The 13,900-nt window shown below is 34.6% G+C and overlaps 1 protein-coding gene and 1 long non-coding RNA gene across 5 annotated transcripts; one reads left to right on the top strand and one right to left on the bottom strand.

Annotated features, from left to right (window-relative positions):
* Positions 1 to 942: 942 nt before the first annotated feature.
* LOC121248592 lies at positions 943 to 1,227 on the bottom strand. Its single transcript, XR_005937482.1, has 2 exons — positions 1,061 to 1,227; positions 943 to 1,022 (listed from the first exon to the last, which is right to left on the bottom strand). It is a non-coding gene; the product is annotated as an uncharacterized LOC121248592 (long non-coding RNA).
* Positions 1,228 to 4,917: 3,690 nt separating this feature from the next.
* On the top strand, positions 4,918 to 13,272 carry LOC121236450 (5'-nucleotidase SurE). 4 transcript variants are annotated; one of them, XR_005934764.1, is made up of 12 exons: positions 4,918 to 4,934; positions 5,401 to 5,442; positions 5,514 to 5,652; positions 6,405 to 6,499; positions 7,252 to 7,316; positions 7,575 to 7,618; positions 8,458 to 8,535; positions 10,082 to 10,235; positions 10,683 to 10,859; positions 11,951 to 12,010; positions 12,149 to 12,364; positions 12,395 to 12,479. XR_005934764.1 is itself a non-coding variant. In XM_041132882.1 (12 exons), the coding sequence occupies exons 3-11, from the start codon at positions 5,522 to 5,524 to the stop codon at positions 12,257 to 12,259; spliced, it is 915 nt and encodes a 304-aa protein (XP_040988816.1). In that variant the 5' UTR covers positions 4,918 to 4,934; positions 5,401 to 5,442; positions 5,514 to 5,521; the 3' UTR covers positions 12,260 to 12,278; positions 12,937 to 13,272. The 4 variants fall into 4 exon arrangements, 3 of the variants coding, with proteins under 3 accessions (XP_040988816.1, XP_040988834.1, XP_040988822.1); XM_041132882.1 differs by lacking the exon at positions 12,395 to 12,479 and adding an exon at positions 12,937 to 13,272 and having other exon boundaries at positions 12,149 to 12,278; XM_041132900.1 differs by lacking the exon at positions 12,395 to 12,479 and adding an exon at positions 12,514 to 12,649 and having other exon boundaries at positions 12,149 to 12,278.
* Positions 13,273 to 13,900: the final 628 nt, after the last annotated feature.

Below are 13,900 nucleotides of genomic sequence, written 5' to 3'. Positions count from 1 at the left end.
TCGGTTCAAGTGGCATGTAGGCTAGCAAATACCTGGTGCGCCATGGGCTGTCGAATTGGGTCATTGCATGAAGTGTTGTGGTTTTGATTTGAGTGCACAGGAAAACCAATAAGTTGATAACAAGAGGATTTGGAGTGGTTGACTTTGCCACAATGTTCACAGGTGATAATGGTCTTTCCCTTGCCTTTAAGCTCACGTGTAGAATAAGATTGAGCCTGATTAACATGCATAACAACGACGTCCAGTATAGGTAAAGGAAGATGAAGAAGACATTGAGTTTCTTCTTAGTGCATGATAGAATATACTCGACTAACAACAAGTAAGGGATCCATGGCCGAAATTTGGCTTTTAATTTGAGCTTATGAATCATTTAATCCCACAAGAAATTGGAAAACATGTTCGGTTGCTTGTAAATTTGGCAGACTCCTTTGACGCTCCACAAGTGTAGTGTGGTGTGGTCTGGAGTGCACTGAGCTCTTCCCAATGTTGTTTAGTGATGTTGTAATACAAGGCAAGAGAGGCGGTGTCCTGGCGAAGGGTGGTGATGTCGCGAGGTTGGTTGTTTTGACAGAATTGAGCCCCAAGTTCAAGCCAAAATTCACAAGGCATATTGCAATATATAAGATTGCCCATGAGAGATTTATCAATGTTGTTAAACAGCCAAGACAAGACCTTATCGTTGCTTCTCTCTTGTAAGTGGGTTGTTGCAACGTCGTTGGTTGGCCTCTCGAGAATGCCATCAACAAAGCAAAATTTGTTCTTAACATTAAGGGCATCTTCATGGCTCCACGGCATGTGGAATAATTGTCACCATCGAGAACATATGAGACCAAAACAAGAAGGAAAATGCTACATCTACTTTTCCCTTTTCCCGTTTTTGCTTCCCACTTGACGTGGCATGCTATTTTTTTTTTTTTTTTTTTCATTTTTGCTTCCCTGTAATTTTTCTTCCCATGTCGTCTTTGCCATTTCATTTCGTCTTCTCCATACTCGCCAATCATCTTTCTCTTTCTCTCAATCATCTTCCTCAACTTGTACTGTACTACTATTCCCTAGCTACTTCCCTCAATGTTCTTTTGTAATTTGTTTCTTGCTTTTCTTCGTTCTCTTTCAGATCTCCTCAGATACTATCATCTAATTGATACTCTAATTACCTTTTATCCGTCCTTTTCTATTTTCATTTTAGCTGTACATGGTCTTTATGACATAAAAGCATGCCTCCTTCATGGGTTTTCTTTCAATTTCTTAATGCATATGCATTTTCGCTGCAGACCCTATTTTCATATTTTGATTTCCTAATTCTGAATGGTATACATGCTTTAGTTTTGATAATTACTAGACGGGTATTTTGGAAACGAAAAACATTTTCTAGACGTTAAGTCTACATCAGTTGCTTTGTTCTAATCTAGACTAAATTCCATGTGTTCTGCTTCTGCGCTGTCTTACTCTGTTTCATCGACATATGGATGATTTCATGCTATACTTTGATCGACATGCAATGGGACTGTGTGCTTTTGCATTTTTATTTTATTTTATTTATTTTTATCTCATGTTCCTTTCTTGAGGTCATACATCCATTGATGAAGAAATGGGTTGGAGGGGGAAGACGAAATGAGAAGGAAAAAAAATGAAAAGCAAAACTAAAGGGAAAAAAAATGCATAGAGACGAAATGGAATGAGGATTCGGGAAGATGAAATGAAATGAGAAAGACAACTTGGGAAGGAAAAAAAGGGAAGCAAAAATAAAAGAAAAAACATTCAGAGAGACGAAATGGAATGGGAATTCTGGAAGACGATGTGGGAAGAAAAAAAAAAGTAAAAATGAAAGGAAAAAAAATGAGAAAACCTTCTGGTCGGTACATCTGAAGTAGGCTTGAGAACAACCTCCAATATAATAAAGTCACGTAGTCCACCCATTACTGAAGGAATGGTCGTGCACCGCACCGAACCTCGTCTCTCTCTCTTCGAAAATGCAAAAGCTATTCTCTCCCTCATGCTCGTTTGTTTTCCTCGTAGAACCCATCGATGCAACTAAGTCCAAGAGTGGGCACCGAAGCTCGTCTCTCTCTCGCAGAACCCATCGACACAACTTCCCTCTTTCTCTTCTGTCTCTCCCAATCACACAAAAGCTCGAAGCTCGTCTCTCTCTCGCAGAACCCATCGACGCAACTTCCCTCTTTCTCTTCTGTCTCTCCCAATCACACTGAAGCTCGAAGCTCGACTCTCTCTCGCAGAACCCATCGACGCAACTTCCCTCTTTCTCTTCTATCTCTCCTTGTCTCTCTCTCTCTCGCAGAACCCATTGACGCAACTCTCCCTCTTTAATGCATGTCTTCTTCTATATAGAAATATCTGCTATAGAATCAAGCGGCCTCATTCACTTTGACTTTGTATTCACGCTACATATTTTTATTTATTTATTATTAAACAGAAAAGAAAAACTCGAAACAAAGCCTTTATTTTTCCTTATCTTCATTAACCAGAAACTACTGGCAGTGCACATTTTTTTTCAATGTTCTCTAATTTCATTTGTCTTTCATGCAATGCAGTGTAAATTGTAATGAAAAACAGTGTCCCCAACAATAACTATAATCAGACAGACAGAAAAAGGGGCTATAAAAGCAAACCATGGAGGACGACAGTGGTGGTTGGTCAATCGGGCTGGTGGCTGCGTCGGGCTGTGACAGTGTTTGGTGGAGATAACGTCTGGATGGGTGTGGGATCGTGTGGCTGGGTGAGGTGAAATGCTAAAGGAAAAAATGTTTAGGAATTTTTGAGAAAAATTCTGATGAGAGGGTTCTCATATAAAATTTTACCATATTAATGACATAACAATTTCTTATTTAAGATTGGTTTTCTCACAAAAACGGTAGGTACCGCTCCAAAATGATTTTGAAAAAAAATAGCAGGCCACTTAAGAGTTTAAATTTAGAGATGAGTTGAAATGGTTTGTGAATAGTAAAATAAAAGTTGAATTATTTATTATATTTTATATAGAGATTTGAAAAAACTGTTTTAAAATTTGAAAAAATTGAATTGTTTATTATATTTTATATAAAAATTTAAAAAAATTATAATAATAAAATAAGACGAATTAAAATAATTTTTAAATGCAAACGAAACCTTAATCAATTTTAAACCGGTGTGGCCAGACTTGAACATCAAGCAGAAAGTAAAAGAGATAAAGGAAAACGGTGGCTTTAGTATCGTCCAAATAACAATTGGTGATCGGCTGAGCGGAGAAAATAAGGAGAGGAAACATCACTAATTAATGGTGATACGAAGGACCGAGGTCTAGAGGAATTAGGCAGCCGCCATGTTTAATGGCTCTGATGTCATGTTGAATGAAGGCAAAATCTCTTTTATTGATTTGTGAAAGGGTGGCTCTACAGCCGTTGGGAGCTCTTCCTAGTCTATTCATTTATATTTATTTTTTAATATTTTTTAATATTAAAAAAAATCATAATATTATTAAAAAATATTTTTTTAATTAATAAATAAATAATCCCAACGAAAATCCCGAATTGACATTTTTATTTGTGAAAAGACGTGTACAAGTGTTTAAGTAAAAAGCATAAGCTACAATTATGCCCTATAATCTACACTATACATGGAAACTAAAGCTATGGATTGACCAAGAAAATAAATTAAGGAAAAGAAAATAAGAAAAGAGGTTGGTGGCTGATATAAATTTGTGTAGAGCTGAATTACTGTGTCACTTGCAGCGTACGCTGGTGTAAAAGTAGTATTCTTTTATTCAGATATTTTTATTATTTTTAAAAAATATATCAATATATTAAAAATTATTTTCTTAATTATTAGATAAAAATAAAATAAAATAACAATTATTAAACAGTCAAATAGAGCAATCTTATTTGTATTTAAAATCTACCTCAACTTATCTTATTCATTATAATTTTTTTAAATTTTTATATAAAATATAATAAACAATTTAACTTTAACTTATACTAGGCAGCATATTAATTTTTTTCATATGTGTAATACAATCTTATTTTAAAATGAGAATATTTTTTAAAATAATATCCATAATTTTTTTTTATAAAAAATAATATCCATAACTTTAAAATATCATTTCCTTCCTCAATTACAACGACAACCGCGGGACCTATTGACACACTTCCTAATTAATTTCTTATTTTTACCTTCCAGTTTTTATTTCAAAGTGTATTAAGGTTTCGTTTGTTTGGTAAACTCATCTCAATTTATTTTAATTTATTATTAAAATTTTAATAAATAATTTAATTTTTAAAATTTTAAAATAATAATATTAAAAAATAATATTTTAATAATATTTTATCATCTCAACTCAATTTAACTCAATTCAATTCAACATCCAAACACAACTTAATAATTATCGGGACTCGTCTCGTTGAAGTGTCAGCATGAACGAAAATGTTTTCGTGAATGAAAAATATTACTTTGTCTATTTTATTTATTTCTGATTTTAATATTTTATGTATTTTAATTTTTTTATTTAATAGTTAAAAAATAATTATTAATGTATTGATATTTTTTTATATTTTTAAAAATATTTTAAAATAATTAAAAAATATGAATAAAAAAAATCTTGAACTGGTAAAGTTGAACGGTGCCATGCATTTTTCTTGTCAATCAAAATAGTATTTAAAATGGAAAGAATAACACTCGCCCGAGGATCCATCTCGAGAATGCGTCCCGATGAAATTTTATTTATTTATTTAGTAATTTAGAAAGTATTTTTTAAATAATATTGTAAATTTTTATATTTAAAAAAATATTTAAGGATATAAAAAATAAAAATAAAAAGTAAAGTTTTTTTAATAACTTGTCGGTGGGTCTAGCCGGCTAAAATAAGAAAAAAAAAAAGATACACAGTAAAAGCTCGAGTTTGGAATGCGTACGCAAAACGCTCCCATTGGTTCCCAACCCTTTTCATTAGCAATGGTTTACATTGCCAAGTCTCAAGTCTAAAATTTAATTAGAATCTTATTTTTGATTATAATATTAATTTTTGATAAAGTGAATTTATATTGAACTAATTATTATAAAGTTAAAATAATAATATAATATAATATTTTTTATTTTTATTTTTTTTTACAAATACAATTTATATATTTCTTAGATTTTTATATTTTATAAAAATAACATATCTACTCTAACAATCAATAGAAATAATGTACATATTATACATATTTTACCATTCAAAGAGAGAAAAATGATGAAATAATTAACTATTACTTTCTATTATAAATACTAACTAGCTATGTTTAGAGAGAATTTAAAATTTATTATTTATCAAATCGACTATTAACTAATCTAATGTAAAAACTTTTTCTCATATCTAACTAGAGTTTAGCCTTGCATTCACATTTACCTTGATCATTACCAATTATCTTAGGGCCTTACCAGCCATCGAAACTCTTAACGCCTTTCTCAGTCGCAAGCATTCAAAATCACTTCAATCTTCTGCGTACTTTCTGCGAATCTGCGTCTCTTAAGCTCTGAGTTCTTTCAGCAAAAAATGGAGAACATCCACAGGCCCACGATCATGGTCACCAACGACGACGGAATTGACGCGCCAGGTCTCCGAGCCCTGGTTCGCGTCCTCGTTTCCACGGATTGCTACAATGTTCAAGTCTGCGCTCCGGATTCGTGCGTAACTGTTTCCATTTTCCCTCCGTGCATATATCTATTTGTATATCTATGGGGGCGTGTTTGTGCTAACGTGGTAGTTGTTATTATTTTCAACTGGATTCTTGAAATTCTAAGCTCTGATTATTTTAATTCTGGCCTCCATTTTCAACGCTCATATATTCTATTACGAAAGTGCTCTGCCTGCACGAACAATCTTGCCTTGCCAACGGATACGATGGCTATGCTGTAACTAACGAGTCTTCTGTGGCCGTTTTGCTGTTATTTATGTCAGTGTTTCCGTGACTATGAATTGCGCAATAGCCTATAGCATTATCACCATTCACTTTTGTTATATTGGAATTGTCATGTGGAAGTCTTTGTTTGTGGTTGAGATCATGATGAAGGATAACCGTTTAACCGGTTTTCTTTTGATAATATAATTGTTTTAGTCTGACTGCTTGGTTGTATCATATATGATGTAAACGGAGCTTCAGGATGATTTAATAAACTAATTTATTAAATGAACTCCTATGCGCTATTGTGCATGGTACTATGTATAATCTCTATATGATCTCTTACTTATTTAAAAAAAAAAAAAATCTCTATATGATCTCACATCTCCATAAGCGTTCGTGTCAGCCTGCGAGTTATTGTTGTCATTTGTGTGTCAAAATAGCAGAAATGTTGCTAACTTTGGATACCAAAATTCATTTTTATGAACAGAGTTTTCAATCTGGAGTCATTTAATGTCGTTATTGCACCACTTTCAGGGAAAAGTCAGCTGTTAGCCATTGTATCACTTGGCGTCACCCAATTTCTGCCAAGCGAGTACATATTGATGGAGCAACAGCCTTTGCAGTTTGTGGTATGTAGCGTCTTCCATTAATTCATACTCCACTACTTCCAGTATTTTCAATTTTGAGCTGGTATCACTCACAATCTATTTTTAGCTGGTGGAATCTGCACTACCATCCATTCGAAGAGCATGTTGAATCAGTAGAGATATTCCGACTCTTATTTAGAGTATAAATTTTGTGATATAATTTTGCTATGCGTGATCACTTTTGGTAACTTCCTACTGCTGTATGTGAGCCGGAACTATTTCCTTGTAATTTTTCATATATTTGAAGGAATTCAGCACCTTAGGTGATTAATGAATTTCTTAAAAGAAGTACTTTTACTTTTTTTTTTTTTTTTTTTTCCTTTTAAACATATTATTATATTTGTAGAGGAGAACAAAGAGATTAAGGTAGTTATAATGAAGAGAGTAGGGCATTGAAGAACACAAATGAATGCTGTATGGATAAAACTATGATTATACTGTAATGAACTCCATATACCTCTAGCAACGTGCTTACAAAATTCACCCTTCTTGATATCATCTTTTAATTCAGCAGTGGGGTATATCTTACTCAAAAATATTAGGCCCTAAGAAATGATCAACTAGTGGAGATCATTGTGCTTTTAACTATTCTGTAATGCTACCAGTACCCTGTAGCGTGTAGCCAGAATTATGATGTTGATAGATAGGGGATGATCCGCCCCTTTTGATCCTGCATTCCTCAGATGGTTCTTGATAAATATTCAAAAGGCTCAAGTCTTGCATATGATTTACAGGAACTCCGGCCGACTGTGCTTCTTTGGGAATCTCCAAAGCACTCTTTCCTACAATTTCTGATCTGGTAATCTCAGGCTTTACGTATATGCTTAAATTGTTTGTCCCTAGTTGTGCTTTCATCTGACTTATTTCTCTGTTTGGACGGCTTAAAACTTCAATACTCTTGTCTCTCTCTCCCTCTCCCCAAAACCTCAACAAGGGGCTGTTGGGACTTGAGATGATTACTGCAAACACTTAAAACTCAAATTAGAATCCATTCGACTAGACATGTGGTAAGTAAAGTTTTTTATTTTGCTACTAATGTTTTCTCTTCTGCACACAGGTGATCAGTGGCATAAACATGGGAAGCAACTGTGGTTATCACATGTTAGTCTTCTTTTCTGCCGTCTCTTTGAAATTTTGAATTGTGAAAATGCCGCTTTCTCTTTTCAAAATGAAGACCTTTCTTAAAAATAGAAAGGGAGGAAGAATATGGGACAAGAAGCTTCCCCTTAAAGAGCCAGATAAAGTAAAAGTAAAAAGGATACCTGAATAAAAAGTCAACACAGTCTATAAATATCTTGATGTGTTTTATTTTGGACTTCTAATTAATGGAATAAGTTTGGATTTGTGACAGAGGCTGGTTTATATTCTTTGAACACCATTACAGTGGTTTCATTGTGCTTTTAAACGGCGTGGAAACAACATGGATCTGTGCCATTGACTGCTATGAAAAAAATGAAATGACTCTGTTATCAAAAGACTTTTTCCTAGCCCACCTGATAACAAGGGAACATGTCCTTCCAAAACTGTTGAAAAAAGAGATTGAAATAATCTTAGGCCTCGTTTGTTTTCAGAGATGAGATGAGATGAGATGAGATTTTTTGAGATTAAAGTAAAATGTTGAATAAAATATTGTTAGAATATATATTTTTAATATTATTTTTATTTTGGGATTTGAAAAATTTGAATTGTTTATTTTATTTTGTATGGGAATTTGAAAAAGGTGTAATGATTAGATGAGATGAGATGAGTTGAGAAGTTTTCTGAAAACAAACGAGGCCTTAATCTCATGAAACTTTAAAAATATCCATTTTTAACCACTTTCTTTGTTCAAGTAGCCAGTGTCTCCGCTGGAGTTCAGTGTGTAGTTAATACTGTGTAATTTATTTCTTTGGTCAGTTATGTTAATATCTTTACCGATTCTTTTTTTGTTTGGAATTCAGAATTTACTCTGGCACAGTTGCTGGTGCTCGAGAGGCCTTTTTCAATGGTGTACCTTCTGTCTCTATATCATACGATTGGTATGTAAAATACATGTATGCCAATAGTCCTAAATACACACACACACACACACACACACACATATATACATTTCATGGGTATTTCTTTTACTAGTTCCTGGCTTGTAACTAGGTTCAGTTTTTGTATACTTCCTATGTACTTGACTTTGCCTTGCTACTTGTCTCAATAAAATTTCTTCTTCATCAAAAACAAAATTTCATGGGTATAATTGGAGTTGAGGCTGAATATAAAGGACGTGGCAACAATTATGGTCATTTAGGCCCGGTTTGGATTCACAACCCATTTCAACTCATCTCATTACTATTCATCAACTTTAACTCACAAATCTCACTACTATTCACAACCCATCTCACTACTATTCACAACTCATCTCAACTCATTTTTGAATCCAAACGAGGCTTAGTCTTTGGCTAAAAGCTCTTTCAGCTTTCTTGCATTTCATCCTTAAATCCATCTTACTTTTTTTTTATAAGTAAATAAGTATTATTAATCAACAAATAGGCATAGCCCAGTACACATACAGAAATTATGCGCTATCTAAGGAGGCGCAATAGAGACAAGAAAATCATGTAGATCCATGCCATTAAATCAACAGCAATGGCCTAATTACATAGAGTTCTAATAAAAAAAGCTTTTAGTTCCTCTAGCGATCTCTCATTGTCTTCAAAAGTCCGTTCATTGCGCTCCTACCACAAACACCACATGACGCATATGGGGACCATCTTCCACACAACTTTAATATGTTGAATGCCTCTTAGATTTGTCCAGTTGGCTAGAATTGCCACCACTGTCTCGGGCATAACCCAAGCCAAGTCTAGTCTATGAAACACTTCATTCCATGACACCCTAGCTGTCTTACAATGTAAAAGGAGATGGTCCACCGACTCAGCCCCTTTTCTACACATACAACACTAATCTGCGATGATCACCCTCCGTTTCCTCAAATTGTCAGTTGTGAGGATCTTACCCAATGAAGCTGTCCACACGAAAAAGGCTGCTTTGGGCAGTGACTTATGTCTCATAGCCTTCTCCATGGAAACTGAATATTGGGCTTCTGTGTGAGGGACTTGTAGTAAGAGCGAACCGAGAAAGAACCTTTACCTGCTGGTGTCCACCACAACATATCTTCCTGCTTGTTGCTCAGTTTTATAGAGTATAAGAGGCTGAAAAATTCTTCAAAGCTGCTCATTTCCCAAAATTGTGCCACCTGACTAAAATTGATATTCCACTGGATTTGCTCCCCTGCTATCACCATGACTTCAGCCACTGAAACATCTTTGGCACTTGCAAACCGGAAAAGTGAAGGAAATACATTCTGTAGAGTCACCACACCAGATATCACTCTAGAATTTAATCCTGGAATCCTCCCCACAAGAAATCTTGTGTGTCTAGTGAATATCTTCCATCCTCTTCTTATGTATTTCCGCAACTCCACTCCGTAAGCCCCTTTCACTTCTTTCGTACACCATCCTCCCCATAATCCTCCATATCATGGTAAATGGTTCCTTTTCTCCTAAACTAGCAATCTGTGTTCTTAACATTCAGGGTTGGAGGTAAGAGCAATGTTCATGACTATACACTTGCTGCTGAGGCTTGTTTACCGATCATAAGTGCAATTGTGGATGAGATCAGGAATCAAAATTATCCTCATAGATGCTTTTTGAATATTGATCTACCAACAGATGTTGCTAATCATAAGGTAAATTTAAACTTTTTTGAGAACATATCACTATTGAACGTTAATTTTAAGAGAATATATGAATAGCCATTGTTTTTTCTCATAGGAAGTCATTTCTTTTTAAATTATGCAAAAGAGTAGCATATCTAGAAGGTTGAAGAAGAGGATAACTTTAGGACTAGCATTTCTGGAATATGTCGAGTTCGTCTGATCATTTTAATGAGTTTTTTCCTTAGTATTTTTAAAAACGAGTTAGTGTTCTGTTCAATGTGATGACCTGACACAGCTTTGTTAACCTCATTATGCAACTTATAGGCGTGCATATATTGATGGATTAGCCATTTAGCTTTATTTGATCAATTAGGAACTCCTTGGACTGTTTCATGATAAGAATGCCTGTGTTTCTGTTGGGCATTCACTAAGTGAGATTGTAATGTCATTTTGGGTTGTCTCATGTGCCTTAAAAAGGGGTATAAGCTGACTAAGCAGGGTACAAGCATATTCAAAATGGGATGGAGACAAGTTACTTCTGACATGCAAGGAGAAAAAATGGCATCGACTATGACTATGGAGTCTAACTCAGAAGCATCAGCAGAAACTCAAACATCACCTTTATCGCCGGAAAATCCTTTGTTCAGGAGGGAAGTATGTGCATTTCTTTATCCATCTGCCTCTTGATATTGTGAATGCATTGTCCATTTGTTTTGCCAAGTTAATCTTACTCTGATATTCACTGAACTCTTTATACAAATTTTCGATTACTTAAAAAATAGAAAAGATATCCACTGAACTCTTCTGTGTTTGCTTTTGCTTGCCAATTTTCTGCTTGAAAGAAAACATGTACTTTCTTTTAATAAAGAGGAAAATATGTGGTATTGAATGAATGGATGAATGAATGAAAAAGGCTGTCTGTGTTTGTTTGAAGCATAAGTTTCTCTCTTTTGATCATGAAGACTTTTAGCTTTTGTTTTATACCTGATTTTCAAATCACAAGTTTGTTGAGAGAGAGAGAGAGAGAGGAACATATTTACTATTGATGTTATTACCATTGGTATCATAACCTTTAGTGGTGAAGATGATGGTTATGGTTTTGAAGAAAAATGACTTTGTGGCATAAATGTACCTGGTTGCCAGTCACGTGAGTCGCACATGGCTTAATTTTGTTACCTACTTTAGCCATTTTCAGTACAGTCTAGACCATGAAGGGTTGAGTTTTACTACTTGAACAATGAAAGATTTCCATGTGTTACGGCCTATGAGTTGAAGTGTATAATCCAAGAAGAAAAAATGTAGGCAATCACACCAGCTAATAGAAAGTGGAGGGAGGGCTCCATCTTCATGAACCTGAAATAGAAGCCCTAAGATGCGACCCACTCAGTATATTCTATAGAAGACAATTTCTTTTCAAGGAAGAGAATATGATTGTGTTGGATGGTATATTAGATTTCGCATCCCTTGTATTTTTTTTTAAATTTTCGAACCATATAATTATAAGATTGTGATCTATATCATTTCATCTAATGACTAATGCTTTTGAGGACAACATCTTTTGGAACAAAATGGTGAGTCAAATGTGATTGCTGAGTTACTTGTTATAAACATGCAGGAAAGCTTTGTTCTTTTTAGAAAGCCCTAATACAGAGGACAAGTTTCCTGATCTTTTGCTTGATATTTAAGCGTGTCACTTTTTTCTGTTTAAATTCTTCATATATAACTCTGCTTTTCAAATGTTGCAGTTGATCAGTATTGAACATGGCGACAATGATACGGACCACCGAATTCTTCAGGAAGGATATGTATGTTTATATGATTGATAAAATTTATCTATATGGTTTTATTTCAGCCCCAATAACTTTGATTGAAATTAATAATAATAATAATAATAATAAAAAAAAAAAAACCATCAGTAACTTGGCAACTTGATTCTATTACAGATTACTGTCACTCCTCTTGGTGCCCTTTCACCTGCAGAGAAAGATTCTCATGCCTTCTTTCAAAATTGGCTGCCAAGTGTGGCTGCACACCCCTCTTCTTCATCCTTATAATGCTTATATCCTTCTTGTTGTAAGTAACTGCGGCCTATATAATTTTCCCTTTACTCAAGAAAATTGAGTGAACAGCACCATCGCACCATTGCTTTTACATGTTTGGTTGTCAAACTTCATAATGCTTTGATGTTGGTTTAGATATGTAGGTTTCATGTGTTTGCTATTTATTTGCTGGCCTAATTATAAAATATTAGTAGTAGCACCGATTTTAGTTCAATCATGTCATGCTGAATAAAACTTTATATTATCAGGGAATCGGATTGTGATACCTTAGAATTCCCTATTCCAATTCTAGGGGTGGATTTCGGATTTTTGTAACACCATTCCTGTGGAAATGAGCGAGTGAGGTGGGAAATATACACTAGTATATCTTCAGTTCGGGAAAAAGAAAAACCATTTTATCCCGTAGTTTTCACAATTTCTACATTTACGGCAGCGTATCTTGAGTTCAACAAAACCTTCTTTTTTACCCATTCATTGTCTCAAATTCTACTTTTTCTCCCACACAATGGATATTAAAAAGGTCTCATTCTAAGCTGTTTGATAGTTTAAGTAGATGATAATAGAAAGAATAGCTTAATTATCCACGAGGTAATAGTAATCACTACCTTTTTGTTTTCACTGGACGAAAATACTGAATTACACAGGATTATTCATGTTAATCTTATTGCTAGGGCAAACTGAAGAAAGTAGAGCTCAAATAATTCCTTTGGATTCGTGTGCCAGATGATATCATTTTTCATTGCCCTCAGAATGCCGGCGTCTGGTCGTAGCACGCGCATCTCACTAAAAGGATCTGGAATGCCTCTATGAACACATTTGCATGATTAACAATCCTATGTATGCTTTTACTTCTCTATATATTACTTTGGTCGTAGCTTTGAACTTATCTAAATTTCCTATAGACGTGGATTAGAATTTCCGTAGAACAAGCTACCACCGTATCGCCTGCCTGGATTTGTACCAGAAAACATGCTCCTGCAAGTAAGTACATTAGAGGATTCCTAAAAGAAAAGAAAATAATGTTGTTTTCGATGATGTATGAAGTAAGATGAGCACATGATTGTGACTCGTGAGCAGGACAGACTTTTACCTAACCCGTTTTGACCAGATATGGAAGGTTGGATTCGCCAAATCAAAACATATAGGAAATTCAATTACACTACTTTGGAATGGTAGATAATGGCTTTTGAAGGCTCGTACATCTTATAAAGCTTCCTGAAGGTTGAATCTACAGGTAGAGAGCGCGCGCACAAAAAAAACAAAAGAAAAAAGGGAAATGGTTTTAAAATCTAATAGAATATGGTGGAGTAGTAGTACTCGAACACTACCTAAATAGCCGAAAAGCAAAAATGCTTACGAAGTTTGGTTAAAAGTTGAAGCAACTGGTGCCTGCAAATAGTATATGTTTTTAGCATAAAACATATTGGGTTCCTTTCACCATATCAGAGAGATGAAAGTGTAGGGTTCATACAGCCTCACCAAAGTTTTTTTTTTTATTGGATGACCAACCTTTTCCTTTGCAACCAGGCAATTCATGAGGTTCTCAAGACCTAAAATCACACCAACTCCTTTTTTTCTCATATAATTTTGCCACGAGGACGATTATTCTAATCACATTTCATCTGTTGTTTTATG

This window comes from Juglans microcarpa x Juglans regia, chromosome 1D, assembly GCF_004785595.1.
Source record: "Juglans microcarpa x Juglans regia isolate MS1-56 chromosome 1D, Jm3101_v1.0, whole genome shotgun sequence".
In the NCBI taxonomy this organism is placed as follows: Eukaryota; Viridiplantae; Streptophyta; class Magnoliopsida; order Fagales; family Juglandaceae; genus Juglans; species Juglans microcarpa x Juglans regia.
Note: the sequence above shows the minus strand (reverse complement) of the source record. Positions and strands in the feature narration are given on the sequence as shown.

What these genes read in the sequence shown, in the direction of transcription:
- LOC121236450 (XM_041132882.1), top strand. Translation starts at nt 5,522, where the DNA reads ATGGAGAACATCCACAGGCCCACGATCATGGTCACCAACGACGACGGA. An exon ending in AACAGCCTTTGCAGTTTGTG is followed by an intron (nt 6,500 to 7,251) that starts GTATGTAGCGTC and finishes TATGATTTACAG; the next exon opens with GAACTCCGGCCGACTGTGCT. An exon ending in TTCCTACAATTTCTGATCTG is followed by an intron (nt 7,317 to 7,574) that starts GTAATCTCAGGC and finishes TTCTGCACACAG; the next exon opens with GTGATCAGTGGCATAAACAT.